At 35.3% G+C, this 19,283-nt stretch overlaps 1 protein-coding gene across 4 annotated transcripts in view; it reads left to right on the top strand.

Moving 5' to 3' along the window:
- Window positions 1-19,283, top strand: part of LOC149787867 (cyclin-D-binding Myb-like transcription factor 1) — a 61,599-nt gene that overhangs the window by 5,819 nt on the left and 36,497 nt on the right. For all 4 annotated transcript variants that reach the window (XM_089974101.1, XM_089974098.1, XM_089974100.1 and 1 more), the window contains exons 3-6: window positions 4,256-4,375; window positions 6,169-6,221; window positions 9,788-9,896; window positions 17,285-17,361. In XM_089974101.1, the coding sequence (XP_089830227.1) occupies window positions 4,256-4,375; window positions 6,169-6,221; window positions 9,788-9,896; window positions 17,285-17,361 (359 nt within the window). The remainder of the gene's footprint in view (window positions 1-4,255; window positions 4,376-6,168; window positions 6,222-9,787; window positions 9,897-17,284; window positions 17,362-19,283) is intronic.

Below are 19,283 nucleotides of genomic sequence, written 5' to 3'. Positions count from 1 at the left end.
CATTTTCCTGCTGACTTATGTATTGTACATCGATACTGCCACTTCTTAGCTGTTACTACTGTTCAATAATTGTAATCTTAACAATTATCAGACTGACTAAACCTGACATCTTATGATAACACAACAGTAAGGCTAATTGGATTACTGGGTACATGTACTTACCCTTTTGTATGGACTAAAATTAGAGTCTTTCTCGGCTTTATGGAATAAATGTGGCTTCTCGTAAGGCGTAAAGGATATAATATTAACCTTAGTGGTACATGTACTTTAGTCAACACTTCTTTCAGTAATGAAAACCTGACATCGGGAAACAGAAATCGGATTACTTAACACACATTATGAATAAAATACTGGTTCTGGATACATATTAAAATAAAATGCGGCCGCTTTTGAGGGGTAAATTTTATATTATTGCACTAACATGCTGGTCACATTAGCCGGGTGGCCTTTAGTGAGGGGTACTTTTGAACACAAACTCATCAGTGCCAACAGATTGTGGCTGTAAGGAGCGGGTGGGGGCCGTTCAAGAGGGGGACTACTGTATAACTAGATTCAATTTTTACAGTTTGCCCTGTAGCATGCATTGTAAAGTATATAATCTTTATTTAGAACAGAAGTTTTACAAATACTCATGAAACAAATGTGGGCCCAATGAATATTTTAAGTGGTGCATGTACATGCTTGTAGCAACAATTTAAAATAAACACTGAATGATGACATCTTTTTTGAGTGTAGAAATTTTTCAGATATTGAAAATTTAGGATGCATCATAATATGCCTGAGTTAATATTTTCCATGCTTGTGCCGACACTAATAATTGTTAATTGTTTGACATTTCATCTTATGGATTAATACCATTTCGTAATTAAGCAACACAACAGTTAAAATGGTTTCACCTCCATGGAAAAAGATATGTATTCCACAAAAAGTGAAAATACAGATTGGAGAACACCAAATATTGGCCTTGCATTCAGCCATCAAACGTTGATGTACAATATGCTTTCTGTAGAGTAGTATGCCACAAATTTTTTAGAATTGGGAATATGCACAGAGGCTCATATGGTTGCTTACAATTTACCTTTCATACATGTACTATATAATATTATTATATAGTAGATGTATGAAATAAATTGTAAGCAACAATACAAGCCCCTGTGGGTCTGTGTCAGAACAATGTGAAAAAGCACACAGCTTGCAGATAACACATAGATATTGGAAAAATGAAAAGCACCCAGCAAATTTCAGCTCTGGAGTACTTTAAGCCACCTACTCAAGTCCTGCATGCTACCATTGCTGAAGCATTGTTTATGACTTTTCTTGTTGAACATAACCTGCTTTTCTCAGTTGGAGATCAGCAACAGTGACAGTGAAAGAGTATTTCACATTGTAAGGAAAAATGTTTTAAAACAAATTTACCATAGCCTAATTGTACAAGTTCAGGTCTACCACAGCATCATATCATGACAAATAACACAAAGTTTGTGTATATCAGTAATTTTGGCAGCAAATAAATTTGTACTTGTAATCAGTGTAAATAATGTTTTATTTTTATTTTGGGATTTTCATATAATACAGTACTGACCATCAGAGTGGATATAGCTAGTGCCGTGGTATATGTTTTCACTAATTGTTTTCAAAACTCACTAATTTTTGTCCCTCTTAACACTAATTGCAAGTCTGGAAGGTTGGCAGCTCTGATTTTATGCAGCACATGTAAAGACCATAACATTTACTTTATAGGTGAACTCTGAACCAGAGTTGTTAATTCTGTGTGAATGAAGTTGGGGACTTGTCATTGATGATGGCGGAATGGGAAAGTACAAGTTTCCTCTGACCCTTTCCATCCCATTTTAGATCTTTTGGGGTATGGGGTCAGAGCTAGTTGGCTATCAAAATGTTTGAATTCACCACCACCTTGAGAAAGCCATATTCATGAAGAATAGATCACTTGCCAGCAATGTTTTTGTTAGTATCACCTGACTACCGCCGAGATTTGTGACATTTGCTATCTGATTGATGAATCTGGTTTTCTCCATGTAACTACAACAGTTTCTGGTCATTGTTTTCGGAAAAAATATGTTGAGAATTAAGTATCCTTAGTTCATTTTACAAATATTATGTGACTTTCATTTAATATTTTAAATTTTGTGCACAACAACTTTGGGAAGGGGTTTCCTGTTGATATCACGCGACTATAGGACCTCTGATATTGTGGACATGTAGGTTATATGATTTCTTTAGTCACATGACCAGCAATGCAGATGGCAAGTACCAGGTCATATTTCATCCAGTTTTGTCCCATTGATCAATGGATTAAAGATGTAGTGAATATTATAATCACAATTTCTGAGAAAACAATGCATCTTTCTATGCTTTCATGCAGGTATGGCAGAACATAAGATTGTTTAATTTTTCTAGGCCAGCTTGAGTAAGCAGCTACCCTGTTCCATCTATTGTCATTAAATGTTAAAATATCTAAAATGAGATGGGAAAGGTCAGAGGGCACTCAAAGTAGGGATTACACTATTGACATTTGATTTGTGATGTTATTTATTATCAACACTGCTCCTGTAAATGTCAGATTTTCCATGTTTGCACTTTGCCAATCTCAAATAATCTGTCTGCCAGGACATGTTTATGAGCAAGGTTGCAGACTGCATCACCCAGGCCAGAAGATGGTCTTTGTCCAAGGTCTACAGTGCAAAGTATAGAATCTTTTGCAGTTGGTACGGTATGAATTTCAGTCATCCTAGCTGTCCCTCTCTGAATGGAGTGGCAGATGTTCTTCTTTTCCTGTTATAAGGCAGAGAGAATGTAGAGTTTTTACTGTTAAGAGCAATATGGCACACATATATCCAACAGATTTAAGTTCTTGAAGAATGTGGCCATTGGTTTGGACCCTCATATTTCCAATCATATCAAGGTATTTGAGCAGCAGAGACTAATATCTCACTGATGCCTAAATGGAATATTTCATCGATGTTGTGGGCTTAGTCAAAAACCATTGTGTGAAGTTTTACCTTTGAGAAACTTTCTCGTTAGAGTGTTTTCCCTGCTCTCTTTTGCATCTATGAAAAAAGGAGCAAGTTTCATGCCATGTCTATAGAAAAAGTTGTTTATGGTTCATCAGCAATTATGAGTCTGTCTCATTTGTCTTTTTTGTTGATGTTGTGGGGTTTAACACCGTTTTTCAGCACATGATAGGCTGTGCATGGCAACCAGTATTAATGGAGAAAGAACCTGGGAAGAACCACCGACCCATGAGAAGCTACTGGCAAGATTTCTCACATGCCCACATTAGCCGAATCATAGAGTCTAACCCACACAGACGGAGGTGAGATGGCAGTGATCCATAATGGAGAGCACTTTAGACCACTCGCCCACTCAGGACCCTGTCTCATTTGACAACCAGCTCTTCTGGTGAAAGACAAGTTTCCATTGGTAGCCCGATTCGTATAGTCTTAATCACATTTGTACCTGGGATGGACTTTTATGCTGAGTTCTGTTTTGCGGCATTAAAAGGTAGAAGTGTTCAGGTGATGTCTCGGCATCCACCATATCAGGCAAATTATCATTGCTATAAAGAAAGCTTATCCATCCCTCTAGGAGTGACCTTCAAGAGAATAAAAGCCCAATGAAGTCAAGTCTGTTATTTTATGAGCCTATTTTAATCAGTGGTCACTGGGGGATGTCTTGTGAGAGCCACATTTTGGCAGATAGGCACCACTTTCTCATTCTTTTTTCTTTGCCCTTTGATGCTCTGGAGCAGATTGGCCATTTTTTGCAAATCATTGTGGGTAATTTTTTGCAAGATATTCTGGCTGCTACAACTAGCATTTCGTTCTCCTTTGGAAGAATTTTCATTGCTATAAGGAATGAAATAGTACAAGTATAATGCTATCAATTTTAAGCATAAAGCCTTGCTAAACTGATTTATATTTGTGAACATGTCATCAGTTCTGTACTATAAATTATACTTAACTGAAAGTGAAATTTGTTTTAAACATGGGTCTGTTTCAGTATTACACAATGTTTGTGAAATAAAATTATAGTTTATAACAAAATCATCAACATCAATACATGCTATAATAAACAACTACTTGATGCTTCACATTACATGCACAACACTTTCTTATAGATCAGGAGAGAATATTTCACAGATAAAGGGAGGTAACTCTTAACTGGATCATTATTTCTTGGACCTTTTAGAAGATGCTTCACCTTATATTAACAGAGAACTTGATTTACTTTGCAGCTCCAATAGGCATTGGCACACTCCAGGCAGATGACAGCTCTAGCAATGCCTGTGCACCTGGCACTAAGAGGTTCAAGATTCAGGGGGAAGATGGGCACTCATATTTTCTTACAGTAGCAGGTGGTTTTCAACTTCACAAAATTTTACACAAAACTTTACAGTAATTTTTAAATGTAACTGTTCAATATCTGCAAGATGTATTCTTGTAGAATGATTTATTTATATATTTTGATTAGCAGCAGACTGCACTGTATGAAGATCTGTTCATGGCACAAGGTTCCTAGTTATGAGTAACATTTAATGTGCAGATGGCAAACTAACAATAAAGGAGAAGTTAAAGAAAATGAAAAGTGATGCAGCTGCTGCTCATGAAAGGAACTTTGAATATCAAAAACTTATCTATTTGTGTTAATAAAGTTCATCATCGTCTGACATGGCGGTATTGGTCTTTTTTTAAAAATCATTCAGCAGAATTTTTTTCATCAAAACTATTTTTTGGAGTTCTAGAAAATTAACTTTTTCCGATCTACATGTTACTCCTAGCCCATGTAATAATACTCTTATTAGGAAACTTAATGTTTCCTTTGACTGATTGAAACATGAATATTTGCAGACTCAGTCCATTGCTGCCTTATTACTTTGTTTATGGAGTTGTCACCTTGTGTATATTCATGAAGAAAGATTGTAACATAGATACATACCAAACTCAATAATGTAACAGGTTATGTGTTTACATCATAAAGTTTCCAATGTTGTCTATCTTATCTTTCATGCTATAGTTGTTTTACAGAACTTCATTACTATTCTTTGACATGATTCCTTTTTTTTTCATTCTCTTTGTTTAATTTCACTTTTGGTTTATTCAGTTTAGCAGCCTGGATTGTATGACTAGCCTTCTCTTCAGATATTTTCTACTGGATTAGATATAAATTAAATCTGTTGTTGCTTCAGGCAGCAGTTTGCATGTTCTCTACATGGGTTAGCTTCTTAAAGGAAGACTGAGTATATTTGTTAGCAATCATAACAGCAAACTCAAGATTGTTATGCCAGCCTGCCAAGATGTGTATGTATGATCAAATCACTTGGAATCAATACATCATTAGATTTAATGAATGGTCTTTACTTTTAATTGTTGTTGTTGTAGGGTTTAACATCATTTTTCAGCACAAGATACATGGCAGCCAGTATAACTGGTGGAGGAAGAACCCTGGAAAACTCCAGGAAGAACCATTGACCCACGAGAAACTACTACTAGTTTTCTCATGTACCCATGTTAGCCAAACCTGAGACTCGAACCCACACAGTCAGAGGTGAGATGGCAGTGATCTGTAACAGTGAGCACTTTAGACCACTCAGCCACTCGGGGCCCCCTTTACTTACAATTAGATAGGGCTTAAAAAATGTGAGAGGTATGTTTGACACTCTGCAAAGTTAAATCTCATTCTTATTTATTATGTTTACATGCAATTTAGACCGGTCTTGTGGCCTAGTGGTTAGTGCATCCACCTCAGATGCTGGAGGTGGTGGGTTTGAATCCTTGCTAGGTGCTCAGCATTAAGAAGTTAGTGTTAGGACTGGTCGGCCTGGTGTCAGAATAATATGACAGGGTGGGACATCATGCTACATGTCTGCAGCATGATACCCCAGTGCTAGACATCACTATAAACTGCCACACTGCAGACATCATAGCAATATGACTCAAAAACTGTTAAAGCTATGTTAAAAATCCAAAACACACATGCAATTTATGATATGTTCCATATACTGAGCTCTGTCATGGCTTTTAGAATAAGAAATAAAAATAAAGAAACAAAGTAAATTGAAATGAGGTTGCCATCAGTTCAGATCAGACATGAAGTCTCACATCCAGTAAGCTTGTAGAATTTTGTGATCAGTTTTTATTTATTTTACAGATGACTCTCAGAATGGATGGTCAGAAATGAATGAAGAGGCAGAAAGCAACAAGGTATGTTTTCTAGGAGAGACTTGCATTTTGGATTATTACATTTCATTCTGCCAGCACATTTTCCACAGTATTCTCTTAGAGCAATTGTTACCTTCACTTCCCATTGTGTTAAAAATGTGAACTAGTGTTTTGTGAAAAACTTTCGTCTTCAAATGTGACAAAAAAATTATTCTGATGTGATGACAACAATCCTGATAAATAACAACGCATATTACAAGTGCATTTTTCCTTGATGCTTTTTGGTTTAGATAGCAATGATATATTAGAATTTGTGCAAAAATGTTCAAATATCCATGAACACAATATTTTGATGTCAGTTAAAAATAGCAATAAAATATATGACCAGAAAGAAAGAAAAGGAATCTAAAAATAAACTTGGACTGTTTTTCCCAGACACTCATAAGATAGTATACTGCAAGGTACATACTTGCTTGTGTTGTGACTTAATTATTATAAATAATTGTTTTTAACTTTTACAAAATAAAACTTGCTACACTGTTATGTATTATTACTGACCATTTCATATTCTCATCATTTATACTTCCATCATCATCATATTCCAGCACCTTCATTTACACCTTGCATAACAAAAATTCTTTAAAACGTTGTGAAATTTTAACCATTTACCTTTACAACATTCTAATATTAAGACCTTTCGGTACCTTTTACTTATTGAGGGGGGCCCGAGTGGTCTAAAGCACTCTCCGCTACGGATCACTGCCATCTCACCTCTGTCTGCACCGGTTCAAGTCTCGGATTCAGCCAATGTGGGTACGTGAGAAAGCTTGCCAGTAGCTTCTCGTGGGTCGGTGGTTCTTTCCCGGTTTTCCCGGGTTCTTCCTCCACCATTAATACTGGCCGCCATGCATAGCCTATCGTGTGCTGAAAAATGGCGTTAAACCCCACAAAAACAACAACATCATTTATGCTTCCATCATCATCATATTCCAGCACCTTCATTTACACCTTGCATAACAAAAATTCTTTAAAACAACGTGAAATTTTAACCATTTACCTTTACAACATTCTAATATTAAGACCTTTCGGTACCTTTTACTTATTGAGGGGGGCCCGAGTGGTCTAAAGCGCTCTCCGCTACGGATCACTGCCATCTCACCTCTGTCTGCGTGGGTTCGAGTCTCGGATTCGGCCAATGTGGGTATGTGAGAAAGCTTGCCAGTAGCTTCTCGAGGGTCGGTGGTTATTTCCAGGGATTTCCCGGGTTCTTCCTCCACCATTAATACTGGCCGCCATGTATAACCTATCATGTGCTGAAAAATGGCATTAAACCCTATAACAACAACAACAACAAAATTACTTATTGGGGCCTTGCATTGACATGAGGGCGCCAGTAGGTCTTTCCTAAAACATGAGTTACCTAACCAGAAAATTGTCCATGAGCATACGTGATCATCTAATTTTGGAAGTGACCTTGTGATGACACACTAGCAATGAATGTTTTGAGAGTAACATTGAGGAAGAACTGTACAGAAATACTATGTAAGGAAATAATGGTGTAATGAATTCACGTAATACTAACCAATAGTGGGGACCGCTTACAGTGCTACTAGTGGGAAAAGACTATGTTAACCATCTACGTTATGTAAAAACCTTTGGAAGCCTCTTCCCCTTTCTCATGGAAGTACTAGTGGACACCTTCACCCAATTCACATTCATGTGTGTTTGGACACCTCTGCACCATCTGCAAAAAAGCATGTTCGAACACCTACTGTTAGCAGCCATTTTTGAGCTGGTTTTTGTAGTGCCACCTTTGCGGGGAAAAACCTATTATGTACTACATGTGTTGAGGTAATTGACCATTATGTCACATCAGATGGTTGATATATAAGATTGAGTCATAATCTGCTATTTAACATAATTGGTTCAGATTCTTCACTCTCTAGAATGGATGCCTTAAATTTCGTTCAGCACCTTTTGGAGTCTGTATGATTAGTATTATGACTGAATGCTTCAACAAATCAGATATACACTCTAATGCTGATGTAGTGTTATGTATATCTCTATTTTTTGTAACTCCTGGATACATGGTTTTAGTTAATTTTCTTATATTCATAGTTGTAAATTGCACAGAATATTTTTTGTTATAAATTGTGTGCATGACCTGGATCTGCTAAGAATTCAAAATGCATAGGATCTATAAATAGATGTTTATGTTTGTGTTGACAGTTATTAGCAATAATCTTAAAATAATAAGACTTAAAATGGCACCTGTGGCATAGTTTCTCAGTGGCTGATGGGATCTTGATGTTTTGAAAATAATTATGTAGCTTCCCATTGGTTGCATGAGGTCCCATGATTATGCTTAATTTGACACAAAATCAATAGTTTATATGGTCAGGTGTGGTCTATTATGAAGTACAATTGCAATATACGGTGCATATATGGAGAAAATTAAGATTCTTTCTGATTTTTGGAGTCATTCACACTTATTGTGTTCCTGTTATAAGTCTGCAGATGTGTTTTATGTTGTACTTATATATTTAGAAGATGATAAACATTTGTTTGGACTTTTCAGTGGAAATAGAAAGTGCTTATTATTGGGATTATTTTTTTTAAATTCTGGAACTGTTATAAATTATTTGAAGGAATTCTGGATGATGCCATTTTGACAATGTCAGGGTTCATGGAGGACCAGTACATTTCTGGTATTGAAATTTATGAGGAGCTTTTCATTTATTGGTATGGTTCCAAATATGAATCATCTGTCATTCCCCTGATAACTTTATTCCCAACTTCTCCAATTTCCTGCCCGATATCAACCATGCTTGACAGAAAGCATCTTTGCGTAAAGGCCTTTCCAATTTTTTCAAAATTTTACCAATCCATGATCAAATATGGCTGCCTTGACAAGTTCAGCAGAAAAGCTTCTGAATAATATACTAAATAGAATTTGACAAAATTTGACTTGGAAAAACCCTGACCTTACACAGAGACCCTTTCAAATTTGTATAATCCAGTGTTCTTGCTAGGCAGACATAGAGGGATGCCAAGCCCCAAATTCCACACCTCGTCCATATTTCTGGCTTTAGATTAAAATAAAAAATAAAACTTAATTGACTTCACAAAAGCTACTCCACCACAGTTCACCAGACATGATAGTATATTGACATGGAAGCTTGTAACATTTGTGAAAATAATGTTGATTAACTGTTCATTATGGCCTTTGTTACTAAAAATAACAAATGTTTTAAGGGAATTGTTCTCAAAAGCAGGCTAGCTAAAGTTGGCCAAATTTGGCAGAAAGCATCCTGCCATACTTCCTTTCAAGTGATGCTGTTTTGAAAGGATCTTGTTTCCTATTTCATTTTACGATGCTGTCAATACTGTGCTAAAGGTGTTATTTAAACCACAAAAACAATCTTAATTCGCTATGGCTGATATTACGGTTAGGTTTCTTTTACAAAAGCATCATACTGATCCAGATTTCTGGGTCTTGCATTTGGCTTTCAGTAAATGTTGACCAGTGAGCAGGTAATAAGCAGCCCCCTTCCAGCCTCTTGTTAATTTTTTTGTTGAATGATGCATGTTTTTACTGTTAATTGTAGGGTTTGCTGTCTGGTAGGCAAGAGTCAAACAAGAGAAATCTTCTTGGAGCTGATGTCACACAAGCCTGGTTCACATCACGAGATGATAAAAACAGTCTGCACAGCAAAGGTTAAATATGTTAATATATATAGACACACACTCAAGACTCCTTATCTTCTTATCAGAACATTTCCTGAAACATGGTATCCAGTGAAACACTATATATGTGGCTCTTGTATTTCTATTTCAGATATATTCCCTGATCACATTAATGTTAGGGATATAAACCTGCTACCTCTCCCCAACCAAGCCTTAGTAAAAAAGAATAAAATTATCTTTTCAATCTCATAGAGATAAAGGACAGTAACTCTTTTCCATTACCACCCCTTGTCCCTACAAGGTGTTGGTAATTTTTAAGCTTCACTGTTGTATAACAATGTCTTGCAGGTCACCTCCCCTCAGTCAAAAGTCAATTTTGTGTTAAATTTACACCATTCATACAGGATTTAAAATTTATTTGCATTAATATTCATTCCTAAACAGTTTTAAATTTGTGAATGTTTTCTGAAATGTTTCCCTTTCTTGTACTTGACAACTTTTTGACCATATGGTACAGTAATTATGTATGTTGCTATTCACTTTTGTGCACACTGCTTATTACTTTCTTGCCAAGTTAGTAATGGTATTTGTTTTAGCGACTTGTTAACTCGCTGCGTGGATAGTTTATAGATTTTGTTTCATCTTTTCATTTCAGTGAAACTTCTCGGAAAGGTGTAAAAATGTAATTATAGGTTTATGGCTAAAGAGAATGTTTACAAGTCATGCCTTGGGTGTACAAAATATACTTTATCAATACCATGCAGTGTGTGCACAACTTGGTCCGAGAGCATAGTCTACGGTTTTGCAAAAGTCAACCAATTCAAAGAAAGTGGTTGATGTTGGTGTAAATTTTAAATTCCTACAAGTAATTATGGCACAGTGGGGGATTGTACCCCTATTTTTATGCAGTCAAGGTAGCATTAGTCTCCCTGCATGGCCGAGCCGGGCCTGTACATCTGGGCACATGTGTTTTTTTTAAAGATCAACACAAAGCTGTCCAGCCATTTCAGTCATGGGATCTTACTGAAAGATTTATCCATCTCACAAGGCCTATGACTTCATCTTTCGACAATTATGGAGATATTAATCTGTCTGGCTTACCCTGTTACAGCTACATACAGTTAGAATTACAGGAATGTTATTGATAGATCCATTCATCTTGCCGGGACTACGGTTTTGATCTCTCCACAGTTATGCAGGTCTTAATGATCGATCTGTCCATCCTACCATGCTACAGCTATATATACAATTTCTGTTACAGGACTTTTAGTGATAGATCTATCTCACCAGCTCTGTCTTCATCTATCCACCATTGTTTAGATTTTAATGATAGGTTTGTCTGTCTTAATGTGCTTATGGCTACATACAGTTTTAATTATGGGGGACATTAGTGATAGATCCATCTGTCTTATCCAGTTTAAAGCTACTCAAACACAAATTTGTGGAAGACTTTAGTGATAGATTCATTATACATGGACAATTGCATTGCATCATCATTGCCACAGGGAATGGTTTATTCTGAAATAGAAATAGACCATGAACAGTCTGGTACAAGACACATTCCACTGCTTTTCATACTGAACTCCTGACATTAGATGACTGCTCTATTTTTTAATAAGTGGATTAAAGCAGCAAAAATCATTGTTCTTGATGCATTTTGATACAGATTTAGAACATTGTTGCCATGTTTCTGTTGATGGATTTGGCCTCCTTTGCAATTTTCTGACCGGCAGGGGTAGTGGGGGTTGGCCAGCCAACATGCCTGGGAGTCAGTGGCCCTGACTGCTTGGGTCATTAACAGAGAAGGTGTAATAGTGTTTATTGTCATTTGTATTGGTTAAATATCACCATATTTAGGTAAAAGAGAGGGGCATAAATTAGTGGTATTGAGTTATTAGCTTTTCGTTTGGAATAATATGGTTTCATGGTCTTGCGGTATGTGATTCAAGGCTCCTAGCATCCTGATAATAAAAGTGTTATGAAGAGTCCCAAGTGTGTGTGTGGAGGAGGAGGGGGGCACCAATATTGTCAACGAAGTTAGAGATGTTTAATTACTTTCAAGCATGAATTTAATTCATGCCATGAGAAATGGGAACTTGCTGACTTATACCAATACCCTAACCTACATGACCATGAGCCAATTTTCCCAGAAGTATGGAACACAGTTAAAGGTAACCACTGGAGGTGCACGAGAGCTGTGTTAAGAATCAAACGGAATTTGATATGTATAAGAGTTGTGCAACATGGATAACATTACAGGGATGGTCCTGGCTTTTAAAAAGCTGTCACCAAAAAAATCGCCAACCTCATTATTTGTCGCCAATTTTCAAACAATGTCACCAGAACAAGTAGTGAATATTTTTCCAAGCCTGTTTATGTGAAAGACAATGAAAATTGAAAAAGATGGGATAGTTATTGCTTTATTGACAATAAGCAATACACCCGTAATATTACAAAATAAATCATTACATGACTGTTTTGCACTACTTCCTTGGTCTTTGCATTACACATCACCATTAATGCATAGGTATGACTCCTGTCAGCTGAAATAAATGCATTAACAAATGTAAAATATCTACTCTCCTGACATCTACAGACTCTCTCTGTTTTTTAATAGAAACATCAGGTATTAAGCAAATCTATATTATGTATATTATTTTCCAAACAATAGTTTTGTAAGGAACTTTAGTTAATGACATTTTAATAATAAAATCCTATGATCGTACTTTGCAATGAAATATAAGTGACATATAATACAACCGTCAATTTATGCATTCAGGAATTAAATGCCCCCGCCCCCCCCCCCCCCCCCCCCCCCCCGACTAGCTTCACAAAGTACATCTCCGTCAACCAGGAGTTAAGAAATTTATTTTTTACATGCTTTGCATGTAGTGAATTGCTTCCTAAATCCCAAGAATGATCACTCAATGCTGTAGATTTTTTCTCGACAAGCAAACTTGGAGCTCCATTCCCACAAATGAAATTTACATGAGTCAACACCTGGTATTAATGTACCGTATATATAAGCATTAAGTACCATCATTAAACCAAAAGAAGGAATGAAGAAACATATCACAGAGCATATGGCCCCCCCCCCCTCAAAAAAAAATAAATTCAGAATAGATATGTTATTTAGTAAGCAGTGTGGCATGCATATATGTGTTACCAATATGGAAATAAGGTGGGATATAAGATGTGGGAAGTAGTTATCACACATATGGTAGCTTGAGACCACATTTGAACTGTTAACATAAATTCACACTCATTGTTGACATTGTTAGTTATAACAAAAAAAGAGCATTGTTTATTTGTCAATCAATTGCTAGTGGTTTCACTCACTGTAGAACATGCGGTTTCTATGAAGTATGTCGAAGAGGCTTGAGTCTAACTTTTAGCTATTGTGCAGTTTGGTCATAGCTGACCAGAATATGAAATGGAGGCACATTGGGGGGGGGCAATAATGCACTCCACAGGGGGAAACGGCACGTCTTTTGAGAATTTCTTGTGTATTGGACCCGAAAATATGGTGAATAGTTAGTGAAAACAATGCTTAAATATGCCTTTAAAAAAAACGATGGTAAGTCCCAGTCTGCATGTTTTTGGATTCAATCTCCTGCTTGGTTTTTTAAAAGATTTATTTTTTGCATGACCTGCTAGAATAACTGATCAGTATTAACTAAATTTATTCAATGACTATTTGAATTCTTTGGAAATCTTTCTTTACATTTGAAACTTCAACACAGAAGGGGCATTTTTCGTTGGTATTCAGATTTCTTGGAACTATTGGAATTGAAAGGACTTTTAGTAAATAGGAATTCATTCACCATGCTCTAAGTTAATGTAATTCTTTCACTCCTGTATTTTGAGAAATAAATTATTTTCAATTATGCAAAACTTGTTTGTTTTGTTATTTCTTGTTGCGTAGTTTAAGTACCTGCAGTCATAACATGGGATTGATGGCAAAATTAAAAGATCAATGAGCAAAATAAACATATTACTTACCCCGTCTGGATTCATGTTTGGTGACGCACTCCTCCTTCAAAATATCACAACCTGTTGTAAATGAATTGAACTTGTGCTTTGATACATATATCACAGAACATCTGCTTTAACTTTATGTCATATCTCAGCCACGGATGTCCAAGTTTCCAGCTGTCAAGAATTTTTCGGGAACTTTTGACCCGCATGATGTTGGACTGTCAGATATAACATCAGGTTCAGTAACTGTTTTCTGATGAATTTGCACTAAATCCAAATGCTGCTAATTTTGTTAACTTACTCTTAGGATGAGATGATGAACATGCAACATCTAACTTACGTTTACCCATGATAAAGTTGAACTGTCAACAGTATATAATTCTGATTGAGATTTTTTCCATTTGCTTTGTAATTATTCACAGCAATTGGTACTTCAAAGGTAATCAGTTTTCTCTGAAGTTTCAGCAAAATTATGTTATTGATACATTTAAAAAAAAAACAGAAGGATTGTAGCTGTTTCTTTTCACATCTTCAGAGGTCGGTCGATTGTAAGTATAATCTGGAAGCATGACTGAGTGTATCGCAGCATAGAGTACACAGGCCAGATGCCAATATAAGTTGATTATGATGTAACAATGCACTGTAAATATGGGTTTGTCAGTACCAGCAAAGGATTTGTTTATGTAACATAGATTCGAGTGCATTGCGATTCCAAGCTTATGGCTTCCTTTCATGGTTCCTTTGAATGTCTCCACTCTGAATCCATGATTGTATGTACAAATTAAACAGCCCAAAAGGTTTTTGCTAAACAATTGCCAGATGGTATATTTTGTCGCCAATATGGAGAAAAAAATTGCAATTATTGACATTGCCGAAGCAGAGGACAATCCCTGCATTATAAAAATAGATATGTATGCATATCAGGAATCGTGAATTTGCTGTATTTACTTGACATGACCATCATATTAGTTGTGCACTTGACTGACTTCACAGTAAGTATATTTGTTTGATGTTCACTACCAGTCCTGCAAATGGAAAATAATTGGAGAAAAAATATAATTACATGATTGCTGCAGTGTTTAAACTAGAGGCATTGCAAAGCATGTGCTTTATAACATGATATTATCTTTTAGTCTGATTTTTAAACAGTAAGGTGGCCACAAATATTTTGTTAAATGAAATTATTTAGTTTCCTGAAAGAAAATAATTTTTTTCATAGATTTGATTTTTTAGCTTAATGTCAAGCTTGGTCACAAATTAAACATTTTAGGTGGTATAAGTATGCAAAAGAACTTAAATATTCTCTGAATCAAAACTTTGCCTGAGGTTCTTAAGTAGCTGAAAGCTTCAAAATATTTTATCATATCTTCATTTATACATAAAACCCAAACCATCCTTTTTAATAACAAATACTTTTTTCCTCAAGAAAAACTATTAAATATTCCCATACTATTGAAGAAAGGCAAGGGTTACATTGTTTTACCAAATAACTCTGTCCATGACTCTCTTTTCAATTGCTGGGTTAAAATTCACCAGGTACATTTGTATGTATTGTAATTTGAGAGAGGGTATATAGTCCTACACATTCGTCTCTACATCCTCAGGTACAAGCATCTGTATATGTGGATGCCGAGTTTGGGTGGGGGCTGAAATAAAGCAAATTTCTCTTTGACCCTCATACAAGTAAAATTGTTCTGTAAGGGGTGACCTGTCATTATTGAGTAGGATTTACAGTTTTTGAAAATAACCACTCTAAATTTTGATTAGATAAAGACAAAACCACAATGTGAAATATGCTTGTATATTGACAAATTAAATTTGTGTTATCTTTGTGATAAAGTCATGTGTACATGTATATGGAAAATTAATCTGGATTTGCTTGAGGTGGATTACCAATATTTTGGAGATACTGAGATGACTCTTGAATTGAAATCTTGTAAATAAGTTTAGATTTTCTGAAACATACCCTTTCCATAATTTAGAGTAATCCAAGTTATTCCATTACTTGATTTTCTCACCAAAGATAATCCTAGATGTTTGTTTCTTAGGTTTGAATAGCTTGGTTAGTTAGGTTTGGCAAAGTACAGTATTCAAAGTAGTGTTGAATATAGCTTCCACAAAACCAAACTTGTGTGGGCAGAGTGAATTGGGAGAAAATATTTGATTGTGATAGTAACCCCTGTTGAGGATACCAGTTTACATGATTGCCATTAGGAAGAGCATATTTTATTAATCAGTTGTCTATCTGTCTGTTATCGATTGATTGATTGTTTTTTTTTAACGGCGCATCAGCACTCTTAGGCTATTTAGCGCCAAACAAAGTGTTACTTGTATAATCTTTTAAAACTTATAAAAGGTTCTACATCGACCAGCGATATAAAAGAACAAATGGTTGAAATTAAAAACGGTAAGATGGTAACGGTGCAAAATAAAGCTTCCCGATCAACGGGAGATGTAAAAAAGATGAATAGGTATTAAAATGGGACGGAATGTATATTGCATAAAACTGCACAAGGTGATAGCATAAAAGTCAGAGTTTAGAGTAAATATTTACTGTCTGTTATCAGTCTTTTTTCCAATCAATAATTTGAGTTCTCCAACATCAATCAATGCAAAACTTTGTGGATGGCTTGCAATTGAATTAAGGAAGAAGTCGGTTGATCTTGGGCTAAAAAGGTAAACAGTTATGGCCAACATGTATAGAAAAAGAAAAATAGCTTCTGAATAACATTAGCTCAACATAACAGACTTGGACTAAACTTTGTAGATGATTTTGGGGTCAAAATATCCAAGGTCAGAGTCACTTTACTTAAGGTTTATGCACAAAATATTGCATTCTTGACCATGTACCTACACCATCTTTGGGGATGACATGAAAATTGGTTAAGATGGAAATAATTTATTTCCTGATTTAGATCAGTTCTACTGGCTTTCTATTAGGGAAAACTGATCTTATCTAATTGAATAATTTGCCATCATACTAATGTCTTTGTGTAGTTAACAAGATGATCTTTGACCCTCAACATGTGCTAATTTAATGAATTTTTAAATGCACATTTGACCATTATTTTATTCACTTTTAATGGCTGTCTTTTTTTATACATTATGTACTAGCTTATAAGTCAAGCCCAACTGCAAACTGCACATAGCCTGATCTGCTGGCATAGTATGCTACAGCAGATCAGGATCTTTGTTGTTTGCTGTTTGACTTGACTTATAAGCAAGTAGTTATGGTACTTATCCAGTGCTGTGACTCTTTTGGGGGATAGTTGCTCAGCTAAGAGTAGCACAATAAAATGCTCACTGACCAATACATTTTCAAGTAATTTCGAATAGCTTAGACCCATAGTTATATAAAACTATTAAAATTTATCAAAATTAAGTGCTCCAACACTTCACATGCAGTCCACATTCATCCTCTCTGTCCTTTTCAATTGCAGGTGCCAGCTGGAAGCAGGGTCAGTGGAGTAAGGAAGAAGTTGAGATCCTACAAGCCAATATTATGAAATACTGCATTGTGAGTTTTAGATTTTGTAACTGTTTGATCAAATACTTGAATACCATGATGCCAAAAGAGTTTATCATTAGCAAATGGTCATGTATAAGAACCTAAGAAAACTTTTATCATTTGTTTTGGTACTTTGTAGCTCACCTGTCTGTCAGGTTATAGTCAGACCTTGTGAGTGCCATCCATCATCAGTTGTCTATCACCCATCTATCAGCTTATTCTTTTTACCTCTCTTTAGTCCATATTTCTGAGCTGGTTTAAATGAAGCTCGGGACATGGGTTTATATTACCAATATTTTGGGTGATTTCAGTAATGAGAGAGCTTCACACATACACCATATATGACCTGGGCCACACCAGAGAAGCTGTTTTAAACAACAAAAACATGACCCATCATGATAAAAATAATTTGTTTAACATCTTGGCCTTCCTGCCCCCATAAAAAATTGTTTAATCCTTAGCTGCCCTACTCTTTACCAATTAAAAAATCTTTAGCCACAAAATTAAAAAAATTAGGAGGAAAATCCTTGGTCACCCTACCAATTTTTTTTCCACAGACTTCCTAGGCTACCCAACCAGATTTTATTTGTATTAGCGGGAATGAGAGTGAGGGTCAATGGCTATCCTACCAACATATCTAAGGTCACCATTAGGAAATAATAAATTTCAGAAAATATCTTACCCTAACTGCTGAAAAAGCAACAGTCCTGTTGATCACTTTTGACAGCATTTTTGTGGTAATTTCATATTGATAAAGTATGGGAAAGAGCATTCATTATATATTAAGAAAACAACACCCACTAATGCTACTTCTATTATATGCACTGGTTAATAATGTGAATATTATTTTAAATACTTGCAAATATTTTAAGTGAAAAGTACATTTTCTTTACATTTTCATGATTTTTTTTTTAATGCAGTTTTTATTTAGTTTCTGAAGTTAAAAAAAATTACTATTTTAAATCATAATTTTGTTTCAGAAATGTTTAATTGATATTGGTGTGATAAATATATTGGGTTTGTATGGTTGCCATGTATATTAACCCTTTCAATTTTTTTGCTTCAGTGATGGAGAAAAGAAAGGCATAGGGTTATGGCCTTAGATTTGTTGTTTTATAATTATAAAATCAAGATTCTGGATGATTTTTTTTATGGACAAGACTAGTGTTTGTTTATGAGGTCATGTTGTGTCTGATTGGCTGGAGTTTTTTTAACCATTCTAGACACTACTTTTTATATGATTTCAGTCAAACTTTGTAAATAGGCCTGTGTCATCAAGATTATGATTGAATGTGATTATGAATGAAATTCTTATATGTTCATGATGTGACCTTGCCTCCAATTGGCTGAGTATTTTATTACCTTAACAGCTAACTATATTTCTGCTTAAAATTTTTTATCAGACTTGAAAAATAGTCTTATATTATGAAGATGAATGAATTTGATTGTGAGAAATAAATATGCATATTAATGAGATAATCTTTTATCTGACTGGCTTAGCATTTTACCATTCTGGAGACAGAATTCCATTCAAAATTTGCTCTACCTTCATAAGAGAAAGTATTTATTGTCATTGTTGTAGATGGGTTTTGTACTAAGTGATGTAAGAATATGTTAATGAGATACCTTGCATCAGCTTGGCTGAGCTTCTGACCTCTCTAAATATCAATACCTTTTTATCCAGTTTCTACTAGACTTGGTAAATATATTATATCAGGGTTCGCACAGATTTGAAAAGTACTTGAATTTTCAACTGCTGGATGAAAAGTGCTTATTTTTTGAAAATCCACTTGAAAAGTGCTTATTTTTAATGTCAGTGGGAACAAGTGCTTGAAAATGAGCAAAAATCCTTAAAAAGTGCTTGAATTTTTAAGAAAATAAAAGACCAGATTTTTTTTACCAACAAAACCTTGATGGAATAATTGCAGAAA

This window comes from Sinohyriopsis cumingii, chromosome 11 (assembly GCF_028554795.1).
Source record: "Sinohyriopsis cumingii isolate HCF-2022 chromosome 11, ASM2855479v2, whole genome shotgun sequence".
NCBI lineage: Eukaryota > Metazoa > Mollusca > Bivalvia > Unionida > Unionidae > Sinohyriopsis > Sinohyriopsis cumingii.
The sequence above is the reverse complement of the archived record's forward strand: the minus strand, read 5'-3'. Positions and strand labels throughout refer to the sequence as shown.